Source organism: Arachis stenosperma, chromosome 9 (genome assembly GCF_014773155.1).
Source record: "Arachis stenosperma cultivar V10309 chromosome 9, arast.V10309.gnm1.PFL2, whole genome shotgun sequence".
NCBI lineage: Eukaryota > Viridiplantae > Streptophyta > Magnoliopsida > Fabales > Fabaceae > Arachis > Arachis stenosperma.
In genome coordinates, this window is record NC_080385.1 from 51,130,855 (window position 1) to 51,149,158 (window position 18,304).

The following is an 18,304-nucleotide window of genomic DNA, read 5'->3' on the forward strand; positions in this document are numbered from 1 at the left end:
TAAAAACTACATCTAATCCTAAAATTATGAATTATTAGCGCATCCGGAGTCTCTGCAAGTTCCGTGACTTTAATCTGTGTTTCTGGGCCAAAAACTGGGTTGAAATGCGGCCCAGAATCTCTGCCAGCGACTTTTGTAATTCTGCAGATCGCGCACATCACGCGATCGCGTCATCCATGCGGACGCGTCATTCGCGTTTTTCCCTGCCATGCGTTCGCATCGTCCACGCTTCCGCATCACTTGTGCTTTTCCAATCCGCGCAGTCGCGTGAGCCATGCGACCGCATCACTGCAAATTCCTTTCTTCCGCGCGGTCGCGTCGCTGACGCGTACGCGTCACTTCTCGCTGGTCATCTCCTCAATTTCTTGTGTTCCTTCCATTTTTGCAAGCTTCCCTTCCCAATCTCTCACTCATTCATGCCCTATAAAGCCTGAAACACTTAACACACAGATCAAGGCATCGAACGGTAATAAGAGATGATTAAGATTAGCTAAATTAAGACCAAAGAAGCATGTTTTCAATCATGTAATAATTTTAGGAAGGAAATATAAATGCATGCTAATTATATGAATAAGTGGGTAAAGACCATGATAAAACCACACAATTAAACACATTGTAAACCATAAAATAGTGGTTTATCACTTTCCATTCAAAGTCTTGATCCGGAAACAGTCAGAACCCCCACCTTACTCGCAAAACAAACCCACTTGCACTTTCCCTTTCTTCCTTTGCAAACAACTCTACACCTCACCTTATCATTTTTTCGAAACCTAATGTCCCTACCATTCAATAGGGCATGCTCCTTAACAGCCTCTTTGAATTGACTAAGTGATTTAAATTCCAGCCCCGCCTGAAATTCATACTCTCTTTTCATCTCTGCCTCATTGTATTTAGGGAACCTCCTCTTTTTTATCATATCATCAGAGTCCCCCTCATAACTGTCTATGTCATCAGTCTCATATCCATCAATATGCCCCCAACTTACTCATCACCATCCCTTAAACCTTCATCACCTTCAGCTGTTCCAACTGCTGCAGTTCCCTCATTATTTAGTGGGCCAGTAAATCCCCCAAATGCATTTGATAGTGGATCATTATCCTCCACCTCAAACCCAAAGTGATCCTCATGGTCACCATCATCAGCACTGTCATCAAATACCTCTTCTTCAGTAGAAGACTCTGACTCAGCATCCACTTCAACCTCTAGCAACCCATCATCATCAGCACTGTCTTCACCTTCCTCTGGCATATAATCAGCATCAGTTGAAGTGATTTCAATCCTGTTACTTTCTCTGGCTCCATCGACAACATATACCTCGCAATGTTTGCAGGAACTTGACACCAGTGACCTAGCCATTCTCATCGCATCCCCATCGGACTTCAACTCTCTAAGACCTGACTTCAAATCCATCCCAAGTTCCTTGTACTAAACCCTAACGAAATCCTTATACCCTAGTTGCTTTAGCTGACTGATAATCTCTTGCAATGACCATTCATCAACCTCAAAATGTAAATCCTCCACAACCATTCCTCCTAAATACTCTAATCGTTGTCCACTGTCAACAAATTTGCCACCATGGTGGATTTCGATACTGAAATCCGAATCACCTATAACTGTTTACCAAAAATAAAAAATAATGCCATAAATCCCCCTTAAAACAGTTTCGAAAACAAAAAGGAAGCTCTAATAAACAATATGACAAATTTTTCCAGGAGAAAAAAACAAAAACCCTTCAACGACTGAAAGGTTGAGCGTTGTCTTACCTAGAGGTAGAAGCAACGCTTACGACGACGGCAGTGATGTCAAAGACATGTTACCCTCCAGCAATATTCCGGTGGAGTTGATCTCAGCAGCAGAGCGAGTTGGCAAGCAATGAATGTGAACGAGTTTCTTCTCTAAGTTTGGGGGAAGAGAAGAGAACGAACAGTTTCTAAGTGTGGGAGGGTAAAATGGTATTTCAGAAAAATATGAGTGAAAGAGAATTGGCGATTTCACATAAAGTTATAGAATTTTTAACTTAGGAACGGAATATTCCGTTAAATCTAACTGTTTGGTCACGTCAGGGACCTAATTAAAAAAAAATAGGTGCAGGGACCCAATTAAAAGGAAAAAAAATTATAGGGACCTAATTGAAAATTTTGCGAAACTATAGAGACTAATAGAGTAATTAAACCTTTCATAAATAAATTACATATTTGTAGTTAATGATACGCACAAGTACCATCATCAAATTTTATATGATGAATTGATAGAACAATATATTTATCTTTTGCTATTATAAAACACTTAATTGATTTTTTTTTTTTCAAGGACTAATTATACTAGAATCGCAATCATTGTAAACCTAATTATGTCACTTTACTCTTACAAGTATCTCTAATGTACGGCACTATCAGAACACGCAATGATATACAATAAGATAATGTTTTTATCAGATTTTGGATCTAATGGTTTTCTTGTAAATTAAATTCTGAAAGTGGATGTCTGGAATTATGGAATTTGCACTTATGAAGGTGCAAAAGCTGATATAGCAAAGTTAATAGTTATCACTTGGGTCCAAAACATGGCATTGATGCAAAAATCATTTCAAATCTCCCATTATCAACGTTTAAGCGGGGGTCAACAAGGATCTCAAATTTTAGCGGACTGTTATTTCCTTGACGCAACAACAGTTTAAGAATGATTAACCAGACATCATAAATGTTGAATATTTTAACAGGAAGATGCTTTTCCTCCAATGGCAACCTTTCACTCGCATCAGACACATTAGTGGTCGAGTGTCCTTCCCCAGAAATTCTCATGTTACCAGCAAGTCTTGCAGCAGCATCCTTGAATTTATTCTGAGGACCAGCAACATTTTTGAGCATTTGTTCTCTATAACTCAGATACACCTTTTCAGCCTTGATGTTCCCAAACAAGATCTCTGCAGCTTTGTTCCTAACAAGAACTGGCATGTAATCTGATTCATCCCACACATATAGCTGCCAAAAATTGCATCAATAAGCAAACATTAGAGATGTGTAAAGATTTTTTAATTCCGTTTTAAAAATCCCATGCATGACAACATTTGTTTTTATCTTTTTTTTTTTTATATGGTAATTATAAAACAAAATGGAAGCAAAAACACATTCACAGATACTAAGAAACTATAGGCACCTCAAATAAGCATAAAACTTTATCAATTTGGCTGGTATTATTTTTTAACAGTTAGCTGAGATTTATAGGATTTATTATGGACTTGTCATAACTTTCTAGCTTCATGTGAAACTAAATTCACCAAGTCAAGTCAATTAATGCTCAAAATCAAATATTAGTCCTTTCAAGTATCATGTAATGAATATGAATATAAGCTTACCATGAAAGGTCTATATATCAAGGCCACTGTATGAAGGCAGCTTGAACTTTTTGAACAGATTAGTGAAGTAGCATTTTTCTCAAATCTGAAAGAAAGGAAGAATTAGCACTAATCATATTGGCTTGCACAACAAGAAAAGCTTCGACAATCATCTAAACTCGTACTCGGAATTTAAGGGTAAACCACATAGCCGGCAGCCAATGCATAAGAGATCATCTACTAAGCTTTTATCCTTAGTTTTGCAAAGTCTCTCGCTAACGAAAATATTATCTTTCTTGGTATTACCAAGACTCCTTGGTGTCACTAGTGGAATAATTTCAGCAGTAGATGCACAGACTCTTACTTTGCAGCATGTTTTCTGCTGAGAGACTTCCATAAGTGAAGAGCAATTCTGAGGCAGTTTCTCCTGAAGCACTTCCCAATTTTTAAACAGATATAATTGCTGCATATATCACATTCAGTAGTTCGTCAGTATATCTAAGCAGTGCTGCATTGGATGAAGCATGTTAATCAAAGTAACATTCCCAAGAGAAATAAGTCAACTTTTAGAAGGAAAAGTTGTTTTGCCCAAAATTTAAACCTAAAGGTTGAAATGTATAAACTTCTGTCAAAAATAAAATAAAATAAAAATATCAATAAACATGATCATTTACACATTACGTGTTAGAAACAAGGGGCGAGAAAATAAGATAGGTCACTACATTTCAAGCATAAAGCTTAAGGTTTCTTGCCTATAGTCACTTATAAAGTCCTCATCTGTTCTTTTATGCACATATTCACTATTTCACTTAGAACTCGTATCTGAATTCCCAATATTGTGTTTATAGGACAATGAAATCACTATAAAATCAGAGGATACACTATTAATGACATCATACAAATGGATATTCACTTCCAATGCACTGACTTAGGACAACAAAACACGACAAAGGGTATATCACATGTCAAACAACATTACATGACATGAGGAGATGGTAAATTGACAATAGGCAGCCAAGAGAAGTACTCATATTTGGAGCATGTATTTTGTCCTACCTAATTTGTTTTCATTTTCCAAAGTACAAATTTCTATGCAAATTTGAATCAATCTTCTTACAGCACAAGTTGTAACTTCTTCCAAACTATAAAATATAAAGTGATAAATGCACTAGATGATTCCCTGAGCCCAATAGTGCACTCATTGGATGTCCTTCCACTCTTTTTCTTTCTCTCCCCCCACCCCCTTCCTTTGTCTTAGGTGATTTTCCACTTGACATTACTCCTTACTAAAAGCAATGAAGCAATGGATCTCTGTTGTGCTGATCCTAAATAATCATTCATCCACTGATTTTAGGAAATCACAAAATAAACATGGAACTAATGCAGATATATAATCATGAAATGAAAAAGGAAATGCTCCTAAAAAAAGCTTCAACAACCAAAAGAGCTCCAATAAACATGCAGCCTGCTGAATCAACAAACAGTAATTTCAAACCTTTGAGGGTGACGCAAGTACTTGATCGGACCACAGCTTGATGTTACAGATAGTCGATCGATACTGCTGCACCCACATAACGACACTCCTGAGCTTATCTTTTGCTGTTGCCCCAACACGGCAACCTGTCATCAACTCTTCTACACCTGCACGAACCAAAATTGCAAAATCTGAAAACTTGTTGAGCAAGAAATGGATCCGCCAGATAATTTTTGTACTAGGAGTCTAAACATCAATTCGAAAATTATTTATTGGTTGCACAAATTACGCAGGCAAATTCCAAGTTAACAAACTAAGCAAGTTTAGGAACTTGAAAGGAAAAGAACAAACCCTTGGAAATAAGTGATTCATAAGGGTGAACCAAGCACAGCAGCGAAGACCACTGAACGGTTCTGGCCTCAACAACATCGCCATATTTTACAATCTTCATATCTGCAAGCTCAAAATGCATCATAAATAGCTATATCACATTGGTGAAATTAATTCAAGTTCAGTCAAATAAGAACCGTAATTTGGAATTTCGAAACCCTAAATACTTAATGGAATGATCATACATACTCTGTAGCAAAACAAGATCTCCAGCGGCGATCTTGGAAGCCATTTGGTTCTGCCAGAGAGCGACTCCGAAATACGGCATCGTATCGTCGCCGACTTGAATGTCGGTTCGTATAAGGTCGCCGGATTTGGAGGATTTGTAGTGTACGGGGAAGGAGCGGTGAACGAAAACAAGAAGCTGAACGAAATCGGCGATGTGAGAAGAGGCTTCGCGGAGGTCTATGAGAGGACCGTACCATCCAAAGGGTGATGCCATTGTTGAATAATTCCCTAATCTTCCCGCGCTTCTTTCCCCCTTTCCAATTTTTATGGAGCTACTCAAATGAAGATGCAAAAAACATCTTTTTATGAAGATGCTTTGTATAAAAGTGTAATTTATTGATTTGGCCACATTTTAAATAAAAACAACACTTTTATAACATATCAAAATCTAACCCTACAATCCATCATCCAAGGATCAAAAAGAAAAATCATCACATGAAGATAATTATAATATCTTCATGGGAGTACCCACCTTTTATATTTTGCCTCTCTTTCACTTTTTCTTCAAAACAATAAACTTTATACTTTCATTAGTTACAAAAAAAAAAAAAAATTTATACTTTCATTAGGGAATAAACATAAAATAGAATGGGTTATGTTACGTATATCTTAAAATCAGTATAAAATATATGTTTAAATATAAATATACATTAAAAATAAATTAAATACATATATATTTATATATAAATACATTAATAACTAATTTTAATGACTAATTTAAGTGTATAAATAATATTTTTTAAATAAAAATTTGTTAGGAATTAATTTTATGTGAATTATTTGAAAAAATATATTTTTTAAATAATAAAATTTACATGAAAAGTATAAAAGTTTAAGTTGTTAACATATTTACTATATATTATTAAAAAATTTATCATTTTTGTTAACAGTGACCTTAATTTATTTTAACAAATATATTTTAGCTAAATTCATTGTAAAAACAAGCTAAAATTTTTTCGTATGAATTAACTGGAATGAAATCACCCATTTTTCCGTGTTTCTCTAAAATATGGGGACGAATTTAAATAAATAAATATTAAAACAAATTTAATTTTTTTATTTACAGAAAATGAATTTGAGAGAATAAATTTTATTTTATTTTATTTTATTTTTCAAATAGAAAAGTTGTCGTAACAAAATATAATTTAATTTAATTTTAGTTTTTTCTTAAATAATTTGTTGGAGCAAATTTTAGAAAAAAAAACTCTTAAATACATCATATTCTTTAATTCTTGTAAATCATGAAATTTGAAATTACATTATTTTTAGGGCAAATGACCAAATTAAAATAAATAATAGAAACATTTATCAGATTACAACAATGAAAAAATTGATACCTAAATGTCTTGTTTCATTATCTATATAAACCATGGGAGCCAACCACGGTTCCAAGCTACACATAAACCATGACTGGCAAGCAGATTTTACTTGGAAGAAAAGTTCAACGGAAATCGTGGTAGGTAGCCACGATTTACACTTTATGAATGAAAGATAGAAACCGCTGGAAGTAGCCACGGTTTATGAAGAAAGAAATGCATGAAACGTGGCTAGTAACAACAGTTTATGAAGGACCTCCAATGGGCATAAACCCTTGTAACCTAGCACGGTTTATGTAGATGGAAAATCTATATATAGGTGAGTGAGATTCAAGTTGGGGAAGAGATCATTATCACAATGTCAAGTGAGAAAGAGAGTGTTCTTGTCTTAGTGCATTGCTCTGGAAAAATCAAAAGAAGCAAAAAATATAGTATGAAGTTCACTGACAAAGAACCGTTGAGTGTATTTGTTAGTTCATGAAGCACTTTGTCGGATGTGAAGAACAGCATCTTGCAGAAGTTTGGGGTATTTGGGAGCAAGTTGGTGAAGAAGATTTTCTACAAGATTCCCAACGCTGTAGTTTCGATTTTCTACACCGCTAATAACCCTAGTAGGCTGCAAAAAGATGGATAACGAAATCTCAACACACAACAATACTAACAACTTCCACTAATATCAATAATAATAATAATAACCATAATAAGAACAGCGAAAATAACACTAACAATAATACTAACACCTCAAACTAAAAAATTAATTCTAACAATAACAAAAATTAGAAATTTAATAAATATAAAAAACTCACATTGATGATAACAGGAAAAATTTTCATAATAACTGTTAAAATAATAATATAACATCTAGCATTAATAATAACAACATTAAACATAAAATAATAATAAAAAGGTCGTTTAACCAACCTCTTGGTCGATAAATCCAGCCACATGCGCGACGCCATTTAACCGGTACATGCGAGCTTCTTCTTCCATCGATTCGCTACTCAGCTGGTTCAAAATCTCAAACAAACTACTAAACCAAAAAACTATCTTTCTCTCTCACCCACCAACCTTCTCCAAATTTTTGCAACCTCACAAATAATCCGCCCTCATCAGCTACGGCTTCCCTATTTATACCTACACACTCATAAATCGTGGCTGCCTCTAGTGTTTTATGCACAAACCACTTCATTCATAAACCGTGACTGTTTTTCACGGTTTATTTTTTGCTCTTTTCACAAGTAAACCGTGGCTGTCTTCCACGGTTTACATTCAAATGCTCTTCAACATAAAACTTGGCTAGCAAGCACGGTTTATGTTCATTTAGAAACCGTGCTAAACTCGCACGGTTTCTATATAAAATAAAACAAGACATAAAGGTATGCACTTTTTAATTATTGTAATCTGGTAAAAGTTTTTTCCAATTATTTTAAAATGGCAAATTGTACTTATTTTCATGCAATTCACTATATACGGATCCATATGCAAATTAATTTCTGTTAAAAACTTTGACTCTTTTTATTTGAAACCCATATTCTTGCACTAGCACAAGACCAAATTCATTGCAAATAATATGATGGATTGGATTGCATGGCAAATCGGTTTTTGAGGGGTTTTTTCTTTGGAATTCTTCTATTGTTGTCAAATACGATATTTTTTTATTTTAATTGTCACAAATTATCTTAATGAGATCAAAATTTATTTTTTACGTGAGAACAAAAGAGCAGCTCTCCCAATGGAAGAAAACTTAAAACAAAATCGTATTTCATAATCTCATAATCTGACTTACATATTCTATGAAATCTCTTTATCTCTTTATATAGTTCTAATTTTTAAGTAGATAACAAACTTATTAAACAATACACTAAATGTTTATTGCTTTACTACATTAAAAATAGTCATTAAACATTTAAAGGAATTAAAGCTCACTTAAAAAAACTAAATTGTTGACTGGGATAAAAAGCTTTTTAAACAATTTATTAAAGTCTCATTAGTATTAAAAATACAATGAATAGTCCACTCGTGATTATAATGACTTAAAAATTCTCAAATACTAAAAATAGGAAAAGTATATGAAACCAAAAGATTATCAGTCAAAAATTAAACAAAACCACATTAATTTATATTAACAATTAATTAATTTTAAATTTTTTAAATTCAAAATTTAAAAAATTTAGCATTGAATAAGTAAACCTAATTAAAACTTATAAAAACCTTTCTCTACTCTCTCACATTAACCTACCCACCTCTAACAATCACACACACAGATCCCTCTCTCTCATCGTCAGTCCCTCTCCCTCTCCCCACCGCGACCCACTCCTCTTCTATCACCGATATCTGGCTCGTCAGATTCGCCACCGTTGATAAGAACCGCTTCCCTTTCGTGAACCAGATGTGTTATCGGAGTCGCCGTTGCAATTGGAGTTGAACTTGAGCTCGATCCCTAAGGCGGCGACCATTTCGAGGACGAGGAGACAGCCTGAGAAGCCGTGGAGGCTGTGGCGAGGGAGGAGGAACGTGCACCTCCCGTTTGTTATTCTTTTTTTTTGGTTAATTTTCAATCTCTTTTTCAATGTTTTTTCTCTGTTTTTTTTTTTTTTTTGCTTTTTCGAAGGGAATAGCAATACTGCATCAGAAAAAAGAAGCCTATTATTCCATACAAGATCCATGGAACTAGCTTTTATTATTATTAAGCAGCAACAACTGCCCCTGTGGTATGAAAGCGTAACCTCGTGCCTTATTTGGGTAGCCAGATTTTGTTTGCTCCTTATTCCTCAAAGTTTTCTTGGAAGAAGAAATGTTCCTTTTCTTCTCTTTTGCTTCATCTCAATTACGGAAATATAAAAAAATATTCATTTAATATAAAAAAATCCTAATACTTAACAAAAGAAATATCCAGTTATATTTTAGCAAAAATAATTAAATATCTATAAAATTTAAAAAAAAATATGAACTTCTTAAAAAAATAGAGACATTCACATTTGTAATACAAAAAAATTCGAAAATATATAAAAGAACATCCATTTAGTATGAAAAAAAATATTCTGATACTTAGCAGAAGAAACATCCATATATATTAACTCGTAGAGATTTTGGATTCACCTAGAGGTATTTGGCTAGTTTTTGGCTAATACCCTTTTGGTTCCCTAGCATTATTGCTAAAAATAACATAAAAATATAATCAAAAATATTTTAAAATATGCACTAAATAAGTTATATGAATTTAACAAAAATAACCCAAATTATTTTTAAATTTTACGCTTCTTATGCTCATATTAAAATTTAGATATATTTTTATCATTAACAAATTTAAAAAATATTTTTAATATAAGAGAAGTTTTAGTATTTTTTTTTTAAAATTTGTTATTGCAAAGTTTTTGGATTCGTACACCTTTAATAAAAATTGTTCAGTTGAATTTTGTTAATTTTAAATTAAATTTAATTAGTAACTATAATCTTGATTTTATTATTTACCCAAGATGCATTAATTTTATATACGGCCTTACTGTCGATAAAAATACATGAAAAAATCTAAAAAAATCTGATAAATATATTCATATACATGTTATATCAATTAACTATTGTTCCATCCTCTGTGAGTCGAGGTATATGACTTCTTTGGTGGCTGCTTTGGGTGGACAGTTCAGCAAGTTTTTGAACTTCTGCTTGTAGCTCGACCATTTGGGCCATAAACTCGACCTGAGTGAGCTGGTAAATTCCGTTATCGGTCATGTTGGAAGGTTGAGAAATCCTGCGTAAAAGTGGAAAATAAATTGCAATATAGAAGAAATAGTGGGGCTAGAGTGACTCTCGAGCCCCACGGTGGGCGCCAAATGTTCCGTCTTGGGTGAGTCGAGGTATATGACTCTTTTGGTGGCTGCTTAGTTTCTGCCTTTCTGGACAGAGCTATACGTCGTCCAGGGAGCAACGTCGGAAGTGAACCTCGGCACTGTGAAACTCGGCGGCGGGAGCACCTGCAAAAAGCACTCCGACACTCAAGTAAGAATAGGAATTATGAGAGAGTAAGAGAAATAAGCTAGAGCAAGTTATGTAACCTGTTTTTCCATGGGGCTATTTGGTTTGGTTTTATAGATGAGTGAGGTACCCTCTTTTGTTTGTCTGTTACGATATTATTACTTTGGGTAGTGGGTTTCGTTGTTGTAGATAATGACTAGGAAATAGTGTTTTGACTTGTGAACAGTTTAGTTAGTGGTCTCATCTCTGATTGTTTGTTTTTGGATCTTAAGGTCGGTTTTCGGTTCTTATCTTGCTTCCGAGTATAATGAGGTACACGTCAACTATTATATTTAAATAAAATTTAAACCAATTAATAATACATAAGGGTAATTATTCAAAACTGAAATCATACACCCTTATTCCAAATTCAAATATAAAAAAATAAAATAAATATAAAAATGTCATCAAACTGAGACTATAACTACAAATAAATAATAAGGTCTAAACTACTAGTGATAGTATAAGATGAAGCCATGGTCATCATCAATCCTTGTTGATCCATCATCTCCCTACTGTGGTACTGGTGGTGGCGGCATCCGTGACCGAGAATTAGATGAATGATGAGGTAGAGATGGACGAGGTATGGGTGGCACACCGTTAGACAAGATCATCACCAATATCTGCCATATGAAGAAGTACATGTTAGGAATAGTGCTCTTCCATCGGTTGAGATCTGTTGATTTTCCTCTCATACCTCTAATGAGTACACATCCACTTCTCCTGCTATTGCTAGTAGCGTGCCTCCACTTCTGCGTATCTTGTCCTATGTTGTTGTAGTTTTCTGTTGAGCAGAATAACCTACTCCTCAATGTCCACAAATTCATTGGCAATGGACTCAATATGGGAGAAACATGCAGTAACGGTGGTGGAGATACATCTAACATCGTATACCTTCTCCTGCTTGTGTCCTCCTTCAGTCTGCATAAGCAACTTTCTCGATGGGAGGCGACTCTGGTCCCTGAGTGATTTGGGTCACAGGCTCCTCATGAGTGTTGGCCACAGTCTTCTCAAATAAGTGTTGATTTCATATCAAAAAAGGTTTAGAACTATTTAAATATAAACCATAATATTAAATACCTAAATAGGGTTTAACTAATTTTCAACCGTCTTCTCAGAACGCCTATCAACTCATCAAGAACAATCATCCTTTTTCGTGTGTGTCCTTTTGAATAATTCACTCCGAATGAGTTTTGCGATCCAGCTCGTCCTCTTGACTATAAAATTAAAGTCATTATGTATCATTTTTATGAGTAATAAAGTAAACCAATATTACACAATTAATTTATACAGAACGTCTTTTTTACCGCCGTCTGGCAGGTAGTGTATCCCCTGGTGTGCGTAAATCTCCAGTAGTCAATGACTCGCACCCTAGCCCGACTCACCCCGACAATCCTTTGTGGCTAAGTACTTCTTGAGTTGGGTAAGGATATCATTCGGGATCCATATACTGTAGGGTACTCTTGTTATATGTTTTGCAAATCTACACAAATTTATGTTTTGAACTTTTAAAAGAAACTCCTTAATTACCTTAAATATAAATTTATTAATAGGAGTACTATGGGACTAATAAGTTTTGTGATTTTTAGCTATCAATTAGTCATTATTAATATTTTTAATAGTGTGAGATTTCATCAAATGATGTGGAATTACTCACTTTTTTATTGGTTAAATGTTGGTCAAAATTTAATAAAGTTGCTAGTTCCTAGACTTTTTTGTCAAATTTTGATAAAAGTGTTAACCCTTAAACTTTCTCTTTTTAGATTATATTTATCTATGAACTGTCTGTGGGTAATAGTAAGCATTTAATTAATGATTTTTGAAATAATTTATTACACGTTAAAGTTTATTGATACATTTTCATCAATAATTTATTATAAAATTATGTTAATAAAAATTCTTTCTTGAATAGGTGGGAGGCCAACAGGCAAGCTGCGAATATCATGGGGATGATGGGTTGCTCTATTATGGACATAGTAGATAGACTCTATTTAACTCTTAAAATCTTTTGATATTATGATTTTAAATGAGTCAATCAATTTTACAAAATTTTTATTAAATCTAACGATTTTACAATTTAAATTTTATTAAAATTTTTCATTTTATGTACTTAATTTACTTATTTAGTTTCACTTAAAATCTCAATTTTTTTTTTTTACTTTGATCATGGATGTGGCAAAGGAGAAACTTTCGGCCCAATCTATACATCTGTGGATATCAGTTGGTGCTGGAATTAACTATGTTGCAAGAGTTCTTCACATAATTTCTACAAGCACTAGCTTTCTCTTTCTCCTTTTCTCTTTCTATTTCTATTACACAACAAGATTTTATGTTTTATGTAGGTAAAAATGGGAAGTTGTTGGAACAGTTTGCAAGGATATGAAGAGTCCACGCTTTTCTATCGTTATTGTTCATAGCCAAAATAAAGAGAATGTTCTATCACTACATAAATTCTAAAATATGAGGAAGTCATATTTAGAGATTTAGTTATTACCGGTGGTATTTTCAATTTGAAAATATAATATTTTATTAATTTAAATATTTTTGTTATGATAAAAATTTAATTAAAAAATTTAAAATAATTTAGAGACCAAATTAAAAAAAATTAAATAAATATTTAATAAAATTATAAAAATTAATAAAATAACTTAATCTATATTAAATTAACAGTGGTATTCTAAATTTCTAATACATTTACTTGCAAACACAGCGATAGGAAAGGAACATAGAGGGAAGATTTTGGTAAATTAATGCTAACATAAAAGGGAGCTATGATAGAATTAATTAAAGGGCATCCTTGTAAATCTATTTTCAAACACAAGAGAATTGAGGTAATATAAGAATTTTGAGGTAGGGATATAATGATACAGGCGCAAAATTTGGGTTCACCCATGGAAATGCACATTGCACAAACGATCCTACCTTGATAGAAAAATGGATCTTCTCAATTCTTTTTAACAATTAAGGAAATAAAGTATGATTTTTTACAATTTTATTATTAATTTTATAAGTAAAACTAAAAATAAATATAAGAGAAAAAATTTTATTATTAATTTTATAAGTAAAACTAAAAATAAATATAAGAAAAAAAATAATAAATAATTAAAGATCACACTTTACACTTTCAATTTTTTTAACAATTAAGAAGATCCATTCTCTTTGATAGTCACCACCGATGAAAAATAAAATTGAGACACCTTAGCGTGCCATAAATACAAATCCTTTCCATAATTTTAAAAAAATGTTGGCAAATATTAAATACTAAATACAAGAAATACAGAAAAACTAGCATCCAAATCCCAATAGACTTATTTTGAGTTTTCTTTTTCATTTTTTTGTAAAAAAAATTTAACATAATAAATAGAGCATAATTGATGAGCGGATATTTTATACGTTTTTCGCGGATAATTTCATGTAGATTTTAGCATGTTTAATTATTTTTTAATAGAATTTTATTAGTTTTCAAGCAAAAATCATATTTCTGGACTTTACTATGAGTTTGTGTGTTTTTCTGTGATTTCAGGTATTTTCTGGCTGAAATTGAGGGAGCTGAGCAAATATCTGATTTAGGCTGAAAAAGGACTGCTGATACTGTTGGATTCTGACCTCTCTACACTCGGAATGGATTTTTTGGAGCTACAAAAGTCCAATTGGCGCGCTCTTAATTGAGCTAGAAAGTAGACATCCAGGGCTTTTCAGCAATATATAATAGTCCATACTTTGCGTGAAAATAGACAACGTAAACTGGTGTTCAATGCCAGTTCCATGTTGTAGTCTGGCGTTCAGCGCCAGAAACAGGTTACAAGTTGGAGTTCAGCGCCAGAAACAGGTTACAACCTGGCATTCAACTCCAGAAACAGCCCAGGCACGTGAGAAGCTTAAGTCTCAGCCTCAGCACACACCAAGTAGACCCCAGAAGTGGATTTCTGCACTGTCCATCTTAGTTTACTCATTTTTTGTAAACCTAGGTTACTAGTTTAGTATTTAAACAACTTTTAGAGACTTATTTTGTATCTCATGACATTTTTAGATCTGAATTTTTATACTCTTTGACGGCATGAGTCTCTAAACTCCATTGTTGTGGGGTGAGGAGATCTGCAGCGTCTCGATGAATTAATGCAATTATTTCTGTTATCCATTCAAACAAGCTTGTTCCTATCTAAGATGTTCATCCGCGCTTCACTATGAAGAAGGTGATGATCCATGACACTCATCACCTTCCTCAATCCATGAACGTGTGCCTGACAACCACCTCCGTTCTACATTAGATTGAATGAGTATCTCTTAGATTCCTTAATCAGAATCTTCGTGGTATAAGCTAGAATTGATGGCGGCATTCATGAGAATCCAGAAAGTCTAAACCTTGTCTGTGGTATTCTGAGTAGGATGCAGGGATTGAATGGTTGTGACGAGCTTCAAACTCGCGATTGTTGGGCGTAGTGACAGACGCAAAAGGATCAATGGATCTTATTCCGACATGATCGAGAACCAACATATGATTAGCCGTGCTGTGACAGAGCATTTGGACCATTTTCACTGAGAGGATGGGAAGTAGCCATTGACAACGGTGACCCCTACATACAGCTTGCCATGGAAGGAACTTTGCACTTTTGAAAGTGAGGAAGCATTATGTTACAGGAATTCAGAAGACAAAGCATCTTCAAAACTCCAACATATTCTCCATTATTGCACAATAAGTATTTATTTTATGCCCTTTGACTTTTTACAATTAAAACGAAAGAACCCTATTGGCATCCTGACTAAGATCAACAAGATAAATATAGATTGCTTCAAGCCAACAATCTCCGTGGGATTCGATCCTTACTCACGTAAGGTATTACTTGGACGACCCAGTGCACTTGCTGGTTAGTTGTGCAGATTACAAAAGTGTGATTGCAATTTCGTGCACCAAGTTTTTGGCGCCGTTGCTGGGGATTATTTGAGTTTGAACAACTAAAGGTTCATTTTGTTGCTTAGAGTAGGAATAGAGTATTGTAGCTATAGAGTCATTAAATCTGATTCCATTATTTTCTTTTCAAAAATTTTCAAAATTATTATTTTTCTTTATCAATTTTCAATTTTTTCCGTAAGTTTAGTGTTTTGTTCTAAGTTTAGTGTCAATTGCATATTTTATATTTTTCTTTTAATTTTTTGAATTTGTGTTCTTCATTCTTCCTTGATCTTCAAGTTGTTCTTGTTTATTTTTCTTGTTTGATCTTTAGTTTTTCTTGTTCTGTGTCTTTTCTTATTTTTCTTGTGCTTTTCCAAAGCACTAGTCTTCTAAAAAAAATATACCTCTTCAAAACAAGTGTTACATTTACAGCTCAATTGGCTAGAGCATTAGTTTATGTTCTTGGTAATTGGGTATCTTCTTTTTAAAATCTTTTTCAAAAATAATTTTTCTTTATTGAATCTTGTGCCAAACTTTAAGTTTGGTGTGTTCATTGTTAATCTTTTTATAATTTTCGAAAATTTTATTGAAGTTTTCTAAAAATTTTAAGTTTTGTGTTCTTTCTTTTGTTCTTGTTGTTCTTGTGAATCTTCAAAGTGTTCTTGAGTCTTCTTTGTGTTTTGATATTAAAATTTTAAGTTTGGTGTTCCTTGGTGTTTTTCCTCCAAAATTTTCGAAAACAAGGAGCATTAGATCTAAAAATTTTAAGTCTTGTGCCTTTTGTGTGTTTTTCTCTTTCATCATAAAATTTAAAATTCAAAAAAAAATTTATCTTTTCTAACTATTTTTAAGCTACTTTTTCGAAATTTTTATTTTATAAAAATTCAGATTTCAATTTCAAAATTTTTCAAATCTTATCCTTTTAATATTTTTAAAAAAAATATATATATTTTTTATCTTTTTCAAAAATATCCTAACCACTTTCTCTCTCCTCACTTTTTCGAAAATCTTCATAAAATATTTTCTAATTTTTATTATTTTTAATTTTTAATTTTCTTATTTTATTTTATTTTATTTTTATTTCGGTTTTTATTTTATTTTATTTTATTCTTTCGAAAATCAATTTTTTTAATAAATTAAATAAAATAAATCCAAGTCATCTCCCTTTCTCCATCATGGACCTAAGTGGAAATGAACAGTCTAGAAGGACTCTGGGGTCATATGCTAACCCCACTACTGCTTCATATGGGAGTAGTATATGTATACCCTCCAATTGGAGTTAGTAATTTTGAGTTGGATCCTCAGCTCATTATCATGGTGCAGCAAAGTTGTCAGTATTCCGGTCTTCCACAGGAAGAACCTACAGAGTTTTTGGCACAGTTTTTACAAATCGCTGACACAGTACATGATAAGGAAATAGATCAGGATGTCTACAGATTGTTACTGTTTCCATTTGCTGTAAAAGACCAAGCTAAGAGGTGGTTAAATAACCAACCTAAGGACAGCATAAAGACATGGAAACAGCTGTCAGAAAAATTTCTGAATCACTATTTTTCTCCAAAATGGATGACACAGCTAAGGCTGAGTATCTAAGACTTCAAACAAGGAGATAATGAATATCTTTATGGTGCTTAGGTGAGATACAGAGAGATGCTAAGAAAATGCCCTTCTGAAATATTTTCAGAGTGGGTGCAGTTAGACATCTTTTACTATGGGCTTACAGAAAGAGCTCAGATTTCTCTAGACCACTCAGCTGGTGGATCTATACACATGAGAAAGAAATAGAAGAAGCTCAAGAGCTCATTGATACAGTTGCCAGAAATCAGCATCTGTACCTAAGCAGTGAATCTTTCATAAAAGAAGAAGCTAAAACAGTAACTGCTGAACTCAGTCCTACAAATCAAGCTACTGAATTCAATCATCAATTAGACTTTCTAGCAAAACAGTTAGCCGAATTCAAGGAGATATTACAAGAAACAAGAATGGCTAATATGAATATGGAAGTACAGTTGAAGCAAACAGAACAGCAACTATCAAAATAAATAACAGAAGAGTGCCAAGCAGTTCAATTAAGAAGTGGGAAAACATTAAATACCTCACTTCAAGATAGCAGGAAGCCAAGAAATGAGCAAACCACCCAAAATCCATCTGAGGACAGTAAGAGCCCAGAAAAGAATAATTATGGCACTCAAACACCAGAAAATGGGTGGAAAGCTGGCGTTGAACACCCAATCCATGCTCAGTCCTGGCGTTCAACGCCAGAAACAAGCAAAGAGTTGGCGTTGAACGCCCAAAGGAAGCACAGTTCTGGCGTTCAAACGCCAGAAACAGGTAAGGAGTTGGCGTCTAACTCCACTCCAGCTTCTACCCCTGGCATTCAAATGCCATTGGGGGATCAGACACATACAAGTGCTGATAATAACCCTTCTAAAAAGGCGTCCCAACCCACATCTGTAGGCAATAAACCTGCAGCAACTAAGGTTGAGGAATACAAAGCCAAAATGCCTTATCCTCAGAAACTTTGCCAATCAGAACAGGATAAGCAATTTGCCCACTTTGCAAACTATCTCAAGACTCTTGAAATAAAGATTCTGTTTGTAGAGGCACATGAGCAAATACCCTCTTATGCTAAGTTCATGAAAGAGATCTTAAGTCATAAG

The 18,304-nt window shown here is 33.6% G+C and overlaps 1 protein-coding gene across 1 annotated transcript; it reads right to left on the minus strand.

Annotated features, from left to right (window-relative positions):
- Window positions 1-2,521: 2,521 nt before the first annotated feature.
- LOC130951981 (uncharacterized) lies at window positions 2,522-5,648 on the minus strand. Its single transcript, XM_057880741.1, has 6 exons — window positions 5,388-5,648; window positions 5,160-5,261; window positions 4,830-4,975; window positions 3,520-3,797; window positions 3,356-3,440; window positions 2,522-2,981 (listed from the first exon to the last, which is right to left on the minus strand). Exons 1-6 carry the CDS (start codon window positions 5,638-5,640, stop codon window positions 2,547-2,549), a joined length of 1,299 nt encoding a protein of 432 aa, XP_057736724.1. The 5' UTR covers window positions 5,641-5,648; the 3' UTR covers window positions 2,522-2,546.
- Between the last annotated feature and the right edge of the window lie 12,656 nt (window positions 5,649-18,304).

Excerpts from the sequence above, each read along its gene's own strand:
- LOC130951981 (XM_057880741.1), bottom strand. The coding sequence starts at position 5,640 with ATGGCATCACCCTTTGGATGGTACGGTCCTCTCATAGACCTCCGCGAA. Across the intron at positions 5,262-5,387 it reads AGATCTTGTTTTGCTACAGA|ATATGAAGATTGTAAAATAT; the intron begins GTATGTATGATC and ends TTGAGCTTGCAG. Across the intron at positions 3,441-3,519 it reads GGTTTACCCTTAAATTCCGA|ATTTGAGAAAAATGCTACTT; the intron begins GTACGAGTTTAG and ends CCTTTCTTTCAG.